The sequence below is a fragment of the Callospermophilus lateralis genome, chromosome 10, assembly GCF_048772815.1.
Source record: "Callospermophilus lateralis isolate mCalLat2 chromosome 10, mCalLat2.hap1, whole genome shotgun sequence".
In the NCBI taxonomy this organism is placed as follows: Eukaryota; Metazoa; Chordata; class Mammalia; order Rodentia; family Sciuridae; genus Callospermophilus; species Callospermophilus lateralis.
The window spans coordinates 57,283,571-57,301,524 of NC_135314.1; the positions used below are offsets into that span (position 1 = coordinate 57,283,571).

The window sequence follows — 17,954 nt, forward strand, 5'->3', positions numbered from 1 at the left end:
ATTCATTATACACAAGTGGAGCACAATTTTTCACTTCTCTGGTTGTACACAAAGTAGTCACACCATTTGTATCTTCATACATGTACCTAGGATAATGGTGTCCATCTCTTTCCACCATCTTTCCTATCCCCATGCCCCCTCCCTTTCCCTCCCTACCCTTTGCCGTATCTAAAATTCCTCCATTCCTCCCACAATCTCCCCCCACCCCCATTATGAATCAGCATCCACTTATCAGAGAAAACATTCAGTCTTTGTTTTTTTAGGATTGGCTTTCTTCACTTAGCATGATAGTCTTCAGCTCCATCCATTTACCTGCAAATGCTATGATCTTATTCTCTTTTTATGCTGAATAATATTCCATTGTGTATGTATACCACAGTTTCTTTATCCATTCATCTATTGAAGGACATCTAGGTTGGTTCCACAGTTTAGTTATTGTGAATTGTGCTGCTATAAATATTGATGTGGCTGCATCCTTGTAGTGTACTATTTTTAAGTCCTTTGGGTATACAATGAGGAATGGGATAGCTGGGTCAAATTCCAGGTTTTCCAAGAAATCTCCATACTGCTTTCCAGATTGGTTGTACCAATTTGCAATTCCACCAGCAATGTATCAGTGTGTCTTTTTCTCCACATCCTCGCCAACAATTATTGTTGTTTCTATTCTTAATAGCTGCCATTCTGAGTGGAGTGAGATGAAATCTTAGAGTAGTTAATTTGCATTCTTTAATTGCTAGAGAGGTTGAATATTTTTTCATATATTTGTTGATCGATTATATATCTTCTGAGAGTGTCTGTTCAGTTCCTTATCCCATTTATTGATTGGGTTATTTCTTTTTTTGGTGTTAAGTTTTTGAGTTCTTTATATATCCTGGAGATTAGTGCTCTATCTGATGTGTATGTGGTAAAAATTTGCTCTCATTCTGTAGGCTCTGTCTTCACTTCACTGATTGTTTCTTTTGCTGAGAAGAAGCTTTTCAGTTTGATTTATTAATTCTTGATTTTATTTCTTGTGCTATAGGAATCTTGTTAAGGAAGTCAGGACCTAATCTGACATGATAAAGATTAGGGCCTACTTTTTCTTCTATTAGGCGCAGGGTCTCTGGTCTGATTCCTAGGTCCTTGATCCACTTTGAATTGAATTTTGTGCATGATGAGAGATAGGAGCTTAATTTCATTTTTGTTTTGTATGAATTTCCAGTTTCCCCAGCACCATTTGTTGAAGAGGCTACCTTTTCTCCAATATATGTTTTTGGCTCCGTCTAGTATGAGATAACGTATATTTATGTGGGTTTGTCTCTGTGTCCTCTATTCTTTACCATTGGTCTACAAGTCTATGTTGGTGCCAATACCATGCTATTTTTGTTACTATTACTCTGTAATATAAATGTAAGGTCTGGTATATTGATGCCACCTGGTTCTTTCTTCATGATAAGGATTGTTTTGGCTATTTTGGGTCTCATATTTTTCCAGATGAATTTCATGATTGCTTTTTCTGTTTCTATGTGGAATGCCATTGGGATTTTGATTGGAATTGCATTAAATCTGTATAGTGCTTTTAGTAGTATGGTCATTTTGACAATATTAATTCTGCCTGTGAATAGGCATTTTATATTCCACTTTTTCCTCCCAGTTGGATCTGGCTCTGAAAACACTTTCTTATCTTGTACTACTGGCCAGCAATCCATACAAAATTTTTTGACTTAAGCAATGAAGAAACTGTTTTCAACTAAATATCAAGAGATAAAAAAAATATTATTTTGAATCGCTATACCATTGAGATCATTTGATGTTTTACTAAATTGTTAAAGAAACTTAGGAAGAATATTCTCTGTCATTTCATCTTTCTCCTATAGGAATGTTATACTATATATGCCCCCCCCAAAAAACAAAAACAAAAACAAAAAAACCCCATCAACATCAAAAAAACCAATAAAAACCTTTGCAACTACGAAAGAGAAATTAAGAAATCCAGCTGAGAAACAAAAAGTGTTAATGGAAAAATAGGTGGGTTATTTTGGATACTAAAAGCTGAGTAGGATACTGAGGAAGTGACTTTTAGAACCACCTAATTTTTCACATGAACTCCCCAAATATAGTTGATACTTATTATTTACAGATTCCATATTTGTGAATTTCCCCATTTATTAGAATTTGCTCAGAAATCTGGGGCCTTATTTTATTTTTTATTTATTCAGAATTCTGGGGGCTTTGCGGATATGTATAAAGCTGCAAAAAATCTAAGTCTTTGCAAGTACACTTTTCTGCTGAGGTCATAAGTCTGCCTTCTTCCTTCAGCTCCTTTACTATAAACAAACACCCTTTTAGGGTCTATTTAATGCCACATTTTTCATAATTTTATATATTTTTGTGGTGATTTTTGCTTAAAATGATTTCTAGATATAGTGCTAAACTTCTAGCTAGTAATTCCTTTCTGCATTAAGTCTAGATGTGCCTTCTAGAAAAATATTTTAAATGAGCTTTGTTCAGGCATGAGCTATAGGAGTGTTGTCTGTAAGTGCAGTTAATAAATCAATAATATATATTAAATAAGATATTTTAAAGCAGAGACAGATGAAACAATGATGAAAAGGTTGTGACTTTCAATGATGAAAAGGTTGTGACTCTAGTCCTAGGCTCACAGGAAATTCCTCTGTTCCCCCCCTGTGCAATGATGCAGAATTCACCTTTTGGTGACTCTATAGAATGTAACTACCACAGATAACAAGAATTGACTATGATTTATTGGTGACTGGATTAGTTAGAATATAAATTTATTGCTATAATGAAAGTCAATATATGTAAATAATATAGAATTAAATTCTTCCTCCCTCCCTCCCTCCCTCCCTCCCTCCCTTCCTTCCTTCCTTCCTTCCTTCCTTCCTTCCTTCCTTCCTTTCCTTTCCTTTCCTTTCCTTTTTGGTACTGGGGTTTGAACCTAGGGGCATTTTACCATTGAATCATATCCCCAGTCCTTTTTAATTTTTTTAATTAATTTTTTTTAAAGAGAGAGAGAGAATTTTAATATTTATTTTTATTTTTTAGTTTTCGGCGGACACAACATCTTTGTTTGTATGTGGTGCTGAGGATTGAACCCGGGCCGCACGCATGCCAGGCGAGCACGCTACCGCTTGAGCCACATCCCCAGCCCTAATTAATTTTTTTTGAGACAGGGTCTCAGTAGATTGCTAAGGGTCTTGGTAAGTAGCTGAGACTGGCCTCAAACTTGGGATCTTTCTGTCTCAGCCTTCTGAGAAATTAGTTTCTTTCTCATAATGGTTTGCCACCTGGGGTTGATATGCTGGTGCAACGTGTTAGACACCTCGTCTTTCATTTTGTTTTTCCAGCAATATAGTTTCTATCCTTTGGCACAAGATGGCTAGTCCAGTCTCTTTCATCATTTGCATTTGAAACATCAGGAAGAGGGAGATGAGGAAATAAAACACATGCCCTGCCCTTAATGGGCACCACCTAGAAGTTGCCTATAATATTTCTCCTCACATACAGTTGACCAGAACTTAGTCACATGATTATATTCCCCAACTGTAAAGATGCTGGGGAATCTAATCTTTAGCTGAGTGGCTGTATGCTGGACTTAAGGGTTTTATTAAAGGAAGACTGAGAGGATGGGTATTTGGACACAACTGTCATTCTCAGACCCAGCAACAAATGACTCATTTTACAATCTCTGAAGGATTATTGCGCTGCCTCTTTTTTAAGCCCTAAATATTTTGATGATTAAAAAAGCTTCCAAATTATTAGACTTCCCTTATGATAGGTATCAGAGAAATTTATCCTGTTTTTCTCTTATTTTACTACAAATTATGCAAATGGTATGTTTTATAAGGGAATAAAGTAAGGTACTCCTATTCCTATTTGCCTCACCCTACCCTTCTCCAAACTGGTTTCTCAGATTCACAATTCTAGAGAAAGAAATGTAAGTCTCTTTTATGTAGATATTCTTCCTTCAGGTCCAGAGGGCCTTTAAGTTAACAAAAAAGATAAGGAGGTCTTGTTTACCTTAGCTTGTGTTTATCATATGAAGAACAATTGGAAGATTGGTTCTCTGGGTTAATTATGAAGCCTTAAGTCATATGGTATTACATCAGAATTAAAAATACCTTAATAACTTCATTTCTTAATTCTTGAAGTCTTTTGAGCTTTTGACCTTGCATTCCTATCAGGATGGCATATAACTTGCTTAGAACTTTAAGCAAGTAGGGAATGTGGGAATATGGTGTTTTATATTCACCATGAAGATTTAAATGCTTGGTTTCGCTTTTCATACTGTGTAGTATGTTTGTAACTTCTGTGCATTTCATAGATTGTTATTAACATTCCTTGGAGAGTATATGGCATTTTATTTAGATAACATGGTGTTTTATTTAGATCATCTGTAGATTATGTGGAATCTTCCATTGTAGGATGATGGTGCTTTGTGTCAAAATAATGATTTGCAGGTCAACAGTCAGTAATAAATATTTGATTTTAAATAGCTTCAAGTTCCCTCTTGTGGTATAAGCGAGACCAGCAGGTGGGAATAGGAACCTGTATAAATATATATTGGCATTTATTTGAACATTTTCATAAATCTTGCCCATCCTCCAAAAGGGTAGTCCATTTAATTAAATAAACTAATTTCTCAGGAGCCTGAGACAGGAGTATCCCAAGTTTGAGGCCAATCTCAGCAACTTATCAAGACCCTCAGCAATTTAATGAGACCCTGTGGCAAAAAAATAAAATAAAATAAAAATAAAAGGACTGAGGATATGGTTCAATGGTAATATACCCCTGGGTTCAAACCCCATTTCCAAAAAAGAAAGGAAGGAAGAAAGAAGGTAGGAAGAATTTAATTCTATCTCGTTTAAATAAATTTATATTCTAACTAATCTAGTCAATAAATCATAATCAATTCTTGTTATCTGTAGTAGTTACATTCTATATTTAAACAACTCAGTAGCTTATTATTTTACTGCTAATACTAGTTAGCTCATTTTGTAGTGTTTCTTCCTTCAGCAGGGTTGTTTTGTGGGCATTCAAAGAGTCAGGTGACATTTTATTCATGTTTTTAAAAGCTGGATATCGACAAATTGTAATTATACTTTTTTTTTTTTTGTATTGGGAATTGAACTCAGGGGTGCTTTGCCACTGAGTTATATCCTATATCTCACGTCCTTTCTATTTTTTAGTTTGAGACTGGGCCTCCTATGTTGTTGAGGCCGAACTTGAACTTGTGATCCCACTGCTTCATAGATCTAAGTTGCTGGGATTATGGGTGTGTTCCACCATAACTAGCATAATTGTATATCTTTATAGGGTACAAAGTGATGCTATGATATATGTATAGGGAGTGATTGAATCAAACTAATTAGCATATCCATCACCTCAAATATTGATACTTCCTGTATAACTAAATATTATAAACTTTGATCAACATCTCTCCATTTTTTCCACTCCCAGCCTCTAGTAACAACCATTTAGCTCTCTGCTCCTTTGTGTTCAATGTTTTTAAATTTTAGATTCCACATATAAGTAAAAGAAGTGGTATTTACTTTCTGTGCCTGAATATTTCACTAGCATAATATCCTTCAGGTTCATCCATGTTGTCACAAATACCATAATTTCCTTCTTTTTAAAGGCTGGATAGTATTCTAATGTGTATATATGCCACATTATCTTTATCTTTTTATCTATTGATGGGCACTTAGGTTCATTCCATAACTTGGTTATTGTAAATAGTGTTGCAGAAAACACAGGGATGCAAGTATCTCTTGGTACACTGATTTCAAATTTTTGGCATACAAACCTAGAAGTGGGATTGCTGAATCATATGGTTTTTGTATGACTATGTTTTCTATTGTATTCTGCAATTCAGTCATTATATTTTTCATCTCTAGAATTTATATTTCTTTCTATTTTTTTTATTTCTTTGTCAAACTTCTCATTTTGTTCATGTACTATTTTCCAAATTTCATTTAATTTTTATCTGTATAATCTTGCAGTTCATGGTCTTTCTTACAAAAATATTTTGGATTCTTTGTCTATTATTTCATACCTCTCCATTTCTTCAGGGTCCATTGTTAGAGCTTTATTAAGTTTCTTTTGGAAGTATGATTTGCTGATTCTTTGTAATTCTATGTTCTTGTCCTGGTGTCCATACTGAAACCAGATTTTGAGATAAAACTCAGTTCTCTACTTCTTTTGGTATGTGGAGTCTGTTAAACTGGAGGCCTCTGCAGCCAAGAAAGCCCCTTTTAGTTTTAACAGCTAATCACAACAGGGTATGCATACTGGCATCAGCTCTGAAGGCAAAGCTGGATTCTCCTCCACTATCATTGTGTGGTGTGTTGCTGCTTTCAGTTATTGCAGCTCTAAATGGGTGCTATGGCCCCCAATATTGTAGTAGGCGCTAGCAGCTCGAGCAGCAAGGATTTTGTCTTGCAAATCTGAAGAATAAAATTCACATGACAGTGGAAGGCCAGAGTGAAAGGAGTAGGATTTATTCAAGAATGAACAGAAACAGAACTCCTGCAGGGGCAAGAGGGGAACCCCATAGGGGTTATTGCCTGAATGTGCTAATCTAGAGGTTTATTTAGCACTAGGGTTCAAACTTATGCTGATCAGGATTTGGAAAAGAACTAACACTATTGGTTAAACCTTGAGCCTGAACTTCCTTCCATTCAAGTTTGTTCCACTTCTGTGTTTGTTGTTTTCTGATTGCCTTTAGCTCAAAATAATCTTTATGCTCAAGTAACAAATTTGGGGGTAGCATATTCTGATTTCCTTCTATCCAAAGTTCTGTTTTTCTACAGCTTTTTGGGAAGCAGGAGATTGAGGTTGTCTGATTGTGCATGCTTGGGTGTCTGGCTGTGGCACTGTGTGGAGTAGGCATCTGCACTGGCCCAGGCCAGGTACAAAAGGTCAGCCAGCACCCCTGGCTTACCTAGCCTCAGGCCCCAGAGGGTATGGCATGCTTCAAGTGGCCAGGGCCAGTGCTCCAGTCCACCTAGCTGCTCCTCCACAGCTCTAGGATAACTTTAAAACTTGTATGGAAACAGCCCCTTCTTTATAGGTGTTCTTCAGAAGGGATAGACCCTCGCTAATTAGTGTGACAATTAGTGTGACCTATGATTCTGTGTGAGCCAGCTGCTAGTGAACCCAGGTAGTCAGAGCCTGGTTTTGGGTTTCTGCCTTTGCTTTAATTTCAAGTGGGGCTACTGACTTGGCTCTGCTTTTGAGTCAGAACTGTCTGAACTCTGCAATAAGGGAGAGTTGCTGGTTGGACATTGCAATAGGCTATGATTGGAATGGGTCCCAGGGTGTATTTCCTGGCCAGATGGTACCAAAATTTGAGATCTTTAGAGGCCAGTCTTGCAGGCTGGACCTTGATGTTAAGCAGAGCTGCTGCTCAGTCTAGATGGGACCAGCTACTATACTAAGAAGTGAGTCAAGGTTTGCTCTCCTGCCTAGATAGCAAGCAAATTTTGTGCACAGTAATGTTGTTGGCTGGTACTTCTAGGCAGGTACCCCTGCTGGCAGGTACACAGAGCTTCCACCAAGACCTGCCTGTTGGTCACTGTGAGCTCACCTCCTGTTTTGTTTCTACCTGACCCTAGGTGATCTAGGTGTAGGTGGGCTTCTTGGGATTATAGTGAAATGCTAGGAAGCTACATGTCTGCTTCTGATTCTCTTTTCCTACTATAGAAACCATGAGTCCTAGGGATGCCTCTCCTTTGGCACTGTGATGACCTTTGGACACTGTGCTCTGATGTAGTCAAAATGAAGTCATTTATCTTAGTTCCGTGTGTGTGTGTGTGTGTGTGTGTGTGTGTGTGTTTTTTGCTGGGGTAGAGGGAGGGAGGCTGACCGGGTAGGATTCTGTTGTCATGCAGACGCCTCAGGTTTATTTTCAAGTTTGGAGGTCTTCACAAAGGATCCTTTCTGGGGAGAGGGAATGGGTTGGTAGTGAAACCTGGGAGCTTCTATTCCACCTGTTGCAGGCATCTTGTGTCTTTTTTTTTTTTTTTTTTTTCATAATGGCACCTTTCTTTTTGTAATTATGTCTAGATAAGTAGTCAATGATTACCCAGTTTATAGTCCTTTCATTTTATCCTGTTATTCTCAACTTGGCAGTCAGTGATAGGAAAGCATCATCTGTACATCTGTACTTTTTCTGCCTGGTATGGTTAGGATACAGTATCACAATGCTGGTTTTATTTAGAGGATAAACAGTCAGTCAACAACTATATGAAAAAATGTTCATCATCTCTAGCAATCAGAGAAATGCAAATCAAAACTAGTCTAAGATATCATCTTACTCCAATCAGAATGGCAGCTATTATTAAGACAAACAACAATCAGAGTTGGCGAGGATGTGGGGGAAAAAGGTACACTCATATATTGCTGGTGGGACTGCAAATTGGTGCAGCCAATATGGAAAGCAGTATGGAGATTCCTTGGAAATCTGGGAATGGAACCACCATTTGACCCAGTTATCCCTCTCCTCGATCTATACCCAAAGGACTTTAAATCAGCATACTACAGGGACACAGCCACATCAATGTTTATAGCAGCACAATTCACAGTAGCTAAACTGTGGAGCCAACCTAGATGGCGTTCAGTAGATGAATATACACATAGAATTTTATTCAGCAATAAAAGAGAATAAATCATGGCATTTGCAGGTAAATGGATAGCATTGGAGAAGATAATGCTAAGTGAAGTTAGCCAAGCCCCCCAAAACAAGTGCCAAATGTTTTCTCTGATACAAGGAGGCTGATTCATAGTGGGGTAGGGAGGGGGAACATAGGAGGAATAGACAAAGTCTAGATAGGGCAGAGGGGTGGGAGGGAAAGGGAGGGGGCAGGGGGTTGGCAAGGATGGTGGAATGTGATAGACATCATTATCCAAAGTACATGTATGAAGACATGAATTGGTGTCAACATACATTATATACAACCAGAGATATGAAAAATTGTGCTATATATATGTAATAAAAATTGTAATGCATTCCACTGACATTTATTTTTTAAAAAATCAATAAAAAATTCACACTCATGCCCTTCACATTTTGCTTATTGAACATCTTATTTGACTGTTGCTTTTCCCACATCATTGGATTCAGTTTTGAAAATAATGCTTTACTCAATTAGATTAAAATTTTTAATAATTTACTAAATTAATCTATTTATTAGATTAAATATTATAATGTGACTTTTTAAGGTATTTATTTATAAGTGTTTTTTAATTTATTTGTCATCACTGTGACTAGTAATTTGTATTTGAATTTTACTTCATAGTTTTTAAAGTATCTCTATTACCTAATTATTAAACAATAATGGTTGGTCCTTTAGCTGAAGGAAAAGAGCTATTTTTGTATTAACTTAGGTTCTGCAGCTGGGGCCTGCTAAATAATTGATAATGGATTACCTGGAGAAAAGGCATGCAAACTTCATTTGATATTGATAATTTAATTTTTATGTGCATGGAAGCTTTCATGGAAATGAAGATCCCACAAGGCTATTAGACCTAGGGTCTTATAGTTTTTATGATATTTCTCCATAAATTGTGGACAAGTGAAAAGACAAAGGAAAAGGTGTTTGATCTTGTTGGGACACTAAATCAGGAGAAGGTTATATATATAGGAAACTAACGGCAGAAGTTTATATAAGTAATATTTGTTTGTACAGATCTGTCTCAAAAAGGACCTTCTTGGTTGGGGTTGGGGTTCAGTGGTAGAGCGCTTGCCTAGCATGTGTGGGGCACTGGGTTTGATTCTTACTACCACATATAAATAAATAAAATAAAGATCCATTGACAGCTAAACAATAAAAAAAGGACCTTCTGTCTCCTATGATAAGGGTTCTTCTCTTGGTATGGGTGAGGAGAGACGAAACATATTCACAAAGGGAAATTTATGTCTTACTTTAGGCAGACTGAGAGAGGACAAAGCATTTTCTCTGTTTTCTGATTGCCTTTAGCTCAAAATAATCTTTATGCCCGAGTAGCAAATTTTAGGGTTGCATATAATGGTTTCCTTGTATCCAAAGTTAAAGAAGTAAAAGCATTAGATATAATGCTATGACCATAACAACCATTATCATCTTTTACCTCTTTTTAAACAACTAAGACCAATTAAGTTCTCTTTATCAGGTACCTTATGGAAATGTGTTGGGGTTTTGACAACCTATGGTTTTTTGTTTATAGGTGAAAGTATCTTAGTTTGTAAGAACTCTGAGAAATCAAAGGGCATAGCTCTAATTCAGGGATCTCTAAAACCTGTTCGCAGCTGTCTGCAAAGAAGAGAAGGAGAAGAAGTAACTGCTAGTATGATACGAGCTATTCTGGAGGTAAGACAGGGTTCAATAAACTACCACTTGGCTCTTTTACACCTATGTTAACATGGTAGCACTTTAGTATGTGAAAATCTTTTTGTTGTTGTTGTTGTATGAGGAACTGAACTCAGGGATGCTCTACCAATGAGCTACATCTTCAATCCCCTCCCCCCTCGCTTTTTAAAAATTCTAGGACAGGGTCTAAATTGCTGAGGCTGGCCTTGAATTTAAGGACTGGCCTCTTGCCTCAGCCTCTTGAATAGCTGGGAATACAGGCATGTGCCTCTGTGCCTGGCTAATATGTGAAAAATCTTGTCTCTCTCTTTTTAAATTATTTTATATTTTTAGCCTTCCCAAATCTGAATTTGTAGGTGTTTCAGCTAGTGCTCTATCAATTCACTTCAAAATAATAATTAAAAACTAAATGCCAGATGGTTCTTTTCACTTTTTAGATATTCTTTATTGTTTTTTGAAGTTAAAGGTAACAAAAAATGTACGCAGTTCCTCCATCTTGATCATATCTTATGACACTAAAATAAAATCATGGTACAACTATATATGATTAGAAGTTTACAATAATACAGAAAAATCTCAACAATATTCAACAATAGTACAACAAATTCTGTACAATAATACAGAAAAATAAAACCTTTTTTTGCTCAGATTCCTCAATGGTAACCCCCTATTGAGCATTTCAAGTTTGATTCAGACATGTTTTTTGTGCTTATTTCAGCATGCCTTGGTGTTGCTTTCAGCACCAGTACTAGTGATATTGGTGCCTCTATGTGAATTCTTTTCTAATCAGTTTGGGAAAAAAAGAAAATACTTGATAACAAAGAGTCAGGAAGGATGTCCAAAGTAGACACATTGATACATTGCTGAAACTCTTTTGGAGAGCAATTTGGCCTTACCTGCTAAAATTGAAACTACATATACCCATTTGCCTAGCAGTTCCACATCTAGGAATTTTATCCAGGAATATATTTGTGAAATTATATTAAATTAAATGTAAAAAAATATTTTTATAGCACTATTAGTTAATAACAAAAAAAAAAAAATGGAAAAAAAGCCCAAGATACCATTAATACAAATTTTATGGCAAAAGATGGTTTGTGATCATTAAAAAGCTCTATGATGATACGTGTCCAATATAAAGTAAAAGAAGGCAAGAGACAAATTTGTATATATAATAAAGTAGATGTGGGTAAAATAATATCTGCAATAAGCGACTTCATGTTTTCTTACACCTATTCCCACCTTTCTGTGTGGGAAGTATTCAATAGTAGCATTTCTCCTATGTGCCTTAGAGGAAGGATGAAAACATTTGATTTGGTTCATGGCCTTGAACTATCACTACCTCCTTCATGTGTATTGTTAGTTCTGAAATTTCAAATGGATAATGATTCATTTATTTTTGTTTATAAGCAAATACTATGTCTACCTACCTTGAGGGACAACTTTTCATGTTGTTAGCAGGTACTATCTATATTTGCAGTGTGTGATAATGGAAGAGAGTTAATAAAGAGTATCTAAGATTCTGAAACTATTTTAAGAGAATAAAATCTCTTATATTATGAAGGCCTGTATATCTTATAAAAAATTTACAGAAGTTTTTAAACATTTTCTATCAGATAATAGTTGGTGGTGTGGCAAGTACATCAACAGATATGCAGATGTATGCTTCTTGTACATTTTTGGCTGCGAGTATTAAAGAAGGGAAGCAGGGAATTCAGAGAAATCAAGATTTTGTCCAACTTGGAGCAATCGAGGCCTGTGTGATGTGGCTTCTAGAAAATGAATTCATCCAGATTACAGAAGACAGTGATGGAACAGAAGGTAAATATGAGTTCTCAGTTAAAATTTATTCACTGTCTCATCTTCTACTCACTTTTCTGAAAATCTTGCTTATAAATTTCTGCATGTTAGGTAAGATTTTGTTTATAAAATTGATGAGAACTGAGAAGGTTAATACAGGAATATAGAAAGACAATGTTTTGTTTTCTTTTATATTATTTTTAACATTTGCTCCTTTGTTTCTTCACTCCCAAACCAGGAAAGGTGTATCGTCCAACACATCTTGGTTCTGCTACCCTTTCTTCATCACTTTCTCCAACTGATACCTTAGATATTTTTGCTGACCTTCAAAGAGCAATGAAGGGTTTTGTTTTAGAGAATGATCTTCATATTGTCTATCTGGTAAGTTCTGCCTTTTTAACTTTTATATTTGTGCAAATCGGAAGGAAAAAAAATAAAACCTTGAAGCATCAAAAAATACTTAGGGAACATCTTGTCTGTTTTCCTTGATCAGGTTAGTAGTGGTGGGAATAGCAAAGAAAAGGCAAGGAGAGAATTGTTTTAAATAAGCTAAATCTTCAGTGACCTTTTAGTTTATTTTCTCTAAACTGTTTAAAAAGGGATTTGAGATAGTTTATAAAAAATATTTATTTTACAAAATGTAAAAGAAAAGCAAAAGATAAGGGATATCAGAAAGTTAAAGTTAACATCATAATACAGAACTCATGAAGAGTTAAAGAGGCATGCTGTTACATCATATACTCATGTCAAATTTGGTTCTGAATTTTCTAGCAACTAAAGGAGAGAAACTTGATTAGTCTCCATATTAATAAAGTAAAATGCATAAAATTGCCTAAGAGAAATTTAGTCCTAAAATAATACTTTGGGACTTAGAGTCTTGATAAATCTCTATAATAAATGCAGAAAGGAATTTTAAGTTTGTTTATATTATACCATCCTCCATTAGTGTAACAAAGATTTTGATAAGAATTATAAAGTAGAGTTTGAGGTCATATTTTCTAGCAAGAACTTGACTAGATAGTAATAGTAATTATTTTTATCAGTTAAGAACAGATACAAGTCAGGTGCTGTGGTGTGAGCCTGTAATGCCAGTGGCTTGGCAGACTGAGACAGGAGGATTGTGAGTTCCAAACAAGGCGCTAGGCAACTCAGTGAGACCCTGTCTTTAAATAAAATATGAAAAATAGGGGCTGGGGATGTGGCTCAGTAGTTGAGTGCCCCTGAGTTCAATCCCCAGTACTGAAAAAAAAAAAAAAAAAAAAGAACAAGTACTTTCACTTTGGTAAGCAATTCCAGAGACGTAAAATTGAAATTTTTGTTAGAATGAAGAAGGCCTATGGGAGACTGTACTTTTAAAACACTATATAGTGAGTAGAGGGGAACTGTCTAGATAGTGTATTTTTTCTTTTCACAAATATACTGAATACATGGATAATAATGGGCTATGGACAATCAATGGGCCAAAAGTTCTGTGTTCTAAAATGTGGCTGGGAAGATTCTTTTAGCAGTCCTTACCAATCATCTACCATGGCCTTAAAAATAAGTCTAATTTATCATACAGTGGCCAAATTTGTGAGGTTTAGGGTCAGATTGCCATAATTTGACTATTGGCCTCATCACATACACCTTGGATCAATACTCAACCTCTCTCAAGATGCTCTTTCCTTATTTGTAAAATGGAGATAATAATAATACCCACCTTGGGGCTGATAGTCTTTGATGAATGGTTGACATCTTAGTAAATATTTAATACATTTTGTCTACTTTTTTTTCCTAGTAAATTCTCTATAAGCATTATGTAAGTCATTTATCAAATCACTAATTACTCCTATCCCTCTGTGAAATAAAGACCGATGCTAGGAATTGGAATGCTGAGTGCTTATGGCTAGCAGACTCCTGCACTTCTCTTGCTGCTTGAGTTGTATGCCCTTTAAAAGTTAATTTCATTTGTTCCCAAACTTGTTCATGCCAATTTATGTCTGTGAAAATTAGGCTGAATGCAAATTACTAAAAAAATTGCTAATTAAATATGTGAGTGGGACAACCATAAAAGCTCTGAGAAAAACTTACAAAGTGTAGAAAAAAACAGGATACTGCTTATAGATTATTTTGCAGTTATCTTTTTATGTATTTTTAAATTCACTTTACAAAACAGAAGCTAGAGTTCTTAAGAGTGCATTGTGGGTGTGGTGTAACTAAGAAAACAATGATAAATTCTAACAGACCTTAGAAGATCTTATAAGGAAGGCTTGACCCTAGCTCAAGATATTAGCAAATAAATATGCATTTATGTTTTAGGTTAAAACATTTATACTTTGCATATTCTGTTTTATTTTTTGAATATTTAAAACATATATATGATTCAAAGATTAGAAGTATATTAAAAGAAATAGAGAAGCCAGACTCCTGTATCTCTGGCATGGTTTTCCCACTCTCTCTTTTCTTGCTTCATCTTATAAAAATTAACAAGGAGTAATGTATAATCTTCACCTTCTTTCTTTTGCAGATGATGACATCATGCATACATTGTTCTATACTTTCATTTTCCTTACAATGTGATGTATCTTGGAAATCATTCTATATCAATTTATGGAGAGTTTTTTATTTCTTAGTTGTGTAACTCTGTTGAATGGGTACAAGTACTGATGTTTATTCAATCAGTTATCTATTAATGGACATTTGGATTGTATCCAATATTTTGTTGTGGCAAATGATGCTGCAATCATACAGTGTTTAGTATTTACAAAGGTTTATCTTTGGCACAAACTCTCAGAAGTATGAGATTGCTGGGTAAAGAAAATCACAAGTGATTCTGGCTTTGCATGATTGCCCTCCATAAAGTCTGTATCATTTTCCAATTTTGTCAGAGAAATATGATAGAATTTGTTTTTTGCTCACCAGCCTTATAAAAATAGATTATATTGTCAAGATTTTGAATTTCTGAATGTAGCTTTAATTTACATTTAATCTAAAATGTACATAATAGATTTTATATTATGAGTACATGTGAACATTTTTCATATGCTTAAGGGCAATTTGCTCATTTTTCTATTGCATTTTTTGGTCTTTTATATACTAGGGAGATGTATGCTTTGTAATGTAACTGGAAAGTGTTTTCCTCCTGTTAGTCACTTTTTTTGTCTTTGCTCATTGTGTTGTATCTAGAGCATTCTAAAAAATGCAGCTAAAGTTAAGAGCTTTTGAATTAATGAGAAAGTCTTTTCTTGCTCTGAGATCAATAAGGAATTCGCTCACATTTTCCTCAAATATAATCCTTTTATTTTTGAGGATTGAGCTGTGCTTTATTTGGAGTTTATCTTGAAGTATGATTCTTTAATTTTTTTTTTTTATTTTCCGTAATGGTTATCTGCAGTCCCAGCATCCTTTATTAAAAGGTTCATTTATTCACAATGATTCAAGATGACAACTTTTATATACTAATTTCCCATTGAATTTGGGTGTATTGCTAATTTCCATCTGAAATTGGATATTTTTCTGTTTTATTTGTTTGTCTGGCAACAAACCAATGAGACTATTTTGTGAGGTAGTACCTCTGTTTTAGTTAAAAGCTTTTATCATATGTTTATGTGGTAGGGCTATTTTCCCCTCATTGTTTTTCTTTTTCAATGTTTATAGGAATGCTTGTTTACTCTTTAATATAATGTTTAGAATTAACTTGGTAATTTTTATTGGTATCATTAAATTCTTAGTATCACTAATAATTATTCTAGTAATAAATTATAATAATAATATAATTAATATAATAAATTATAATAATTATAATAACCGATGGTAGTATTAATAATTGGTGAGTGATCATGAGGGAGACTTCTTTTTCTTGTCAAGTTGCCTTGCTCAGGGAAAGGAATGTTTCTCTTCTGTTTAAGTCTACTTTTGGGCTCTCAAGGGTATTTTGAAGATTTTCTCAGATTTTGAGCATTTATTTATTTTTTAAAGTTTTATTATGATATAGTTTACATATGACGTGTATAGGGTACAAATCAATGCCTTTTTATATATTTACAGAGCTGTGCAATCATCACCAACATGTGATTTCAGAACATTTTCATCACCTCAGGAAAAACCCTGTAACGCATCACTCCGTATCTAGCAAACCACATTTTCCTCTAGCCTCCTCATTCTCCTCCAGCCCTGGGCAATCAGTAATGTACTCATGGTGGTTTTTGTTTCTATAAACTTTTCCACTGTGTAAATTTTATATAATGGAATCATATAATGTGTTGTCTTTTATGACTGGTTTCTTTTACTCAGCATGGTGTTTTCAATATGCATCTATGTTATAGCATCTATCAGTACTTAAGTCCTTTTAATGCTGAATAATGTTCCATTATGTGGATATACCACAAAAACATTTTGTATATATATGTTCATCATTTGATGGCATTTGGGTTGTTCCCACTTTTTTACTATTGTGGATAATGTTTCTCTGAATATTTGTGTACAATTTTTTACATGGATGCATGTTTTGAATTCTCTTGAATATAACTCTGGGAATAGAATTGCTAAATCAAATTGTAATTCTATTTTTAACATTTTGAGAACTCCTAACTGTTTTTTTTTTCACAATGGCTGTTGAATTTTACATTCTCACCAGCAAGTACACAGTTCCTATATGTTTATATTCACGTTAATGCTTGGATCAATACTCAACCTCTCTCAAGATATTCTTTCCTTATCTGTGTTTTTGAATGTAGCCTAGTGAGTGTTAGGTATTATGCCATTATGGTTTGACTAATGATGTTGAGCATCATGTACTAATTGGGCATTTGTATATCTTCCATAGAGAAATACCTAAATAAATCCTTTGCCTATCTTATAATTGAGATGTAAGAATTGTTATGTATTTTGGGTATTGATGGATGATTTGTAAATATTTTCTTCATTTCTGTGGGTTGTTGTTATGGTTTTGAAATGAAACATCCCCCAATAGCTCATGTGTTGAAGTCTTGCTCCCCATTGTACACAGTACAAAGGCGGACCTTTTAGGAAATAACTATTGGATCATGAGGGCTCTAACCTTAGCAGTGGATTAATCCATTTGATGAATTAATCATTTGGACTATTGGGAGGGATTGGAGGTTGTAGGAGGTTGGCCCTAGTAGAAATGACTGGGTCCTTGGTGGTGTGCCCTGAGGACTATATCTTATTCCCTAGCTCTTCCTTCCCTCTGTCTTCTCTGTCTTTGCCTCCCTTTGCCATGATGTTCTGCTTTACTTCAGGCCCAAAGCAATAGATCTAGTCAACTGTGGACACAACCTCTGAGACTGAAATAAAAATAAAATCTTTCCTCCTACAAAATCAATCTTTCCTCCTTCAAGTTGTTTTTCCCAGGTATTTGTCACAGTGATAAAAATCTCATGGTGTCTTTTTTTTTTTTCTTTTTTTTTTTTTTTTTTGCATCAGGGATTGAACCCACAGGTTCTTAACCACTTGAGCCTTTTTATTTAATTTTTAAAATATTTGAAATAGGGTCTTAGTAAATTGGTTAGGACCTTGCTAAATTGCTGAGGCTGGCTTTGAACTTGCAATCCTCCTGCCTCAGCCTCCCAAGCTACTGGGATTACAGGTGTACCACTACACCTGGCTGTCTTTTTGTTTTTGATTATGTCTTTTGAAACATAAAAGGTTTTTTTTTTTTTAAATGTTGATGATGTCCAGTTTTTATCAACTGTTTTCTCTTGCTGCTTGTGCATTTGATGACATAGTTAAGAATTCACTGAGTAATCCAATGTCAAAAGATTTATTCCTATTTGTACCTTTGAAGGGTGTGATTATTTCAGCCCC

General features: G+C 35.0%; 1 protein-coding gene across 3 annotated transcripts in view; it reads left to right on the forward strand.

Moving 5' to 3' along the window:
- The window catches only part of Polq (DNA polymerase theta), a 104,930-nt gene that overhangs the window by 27,685 nt on the left and 59,291 nt on the right, over positions 1 to 17,954 (forward strand). For all 3 annotated transcript variants that reach the window (XM_076868281.2, XM_076868282.2, XM_076868283.2), the window contains 3 exons: positions 10,207 to 10,349; positions 11,966 to 12,170; positions 12,388 to 12,530. In XM_076868281.2, the coding sequence (XP_076724396.2) occupies positions 10,207 to 10,349; positions 11,966 to 12,170; positions 12,388 to 12,530 (491 nt within the window). The remainder of the gene's footprint in view (positions 1 to 10,206; positions 10,350 to 11,965; positions 12,171 to 12,387; positions 12,531 to 17,954) is intronic.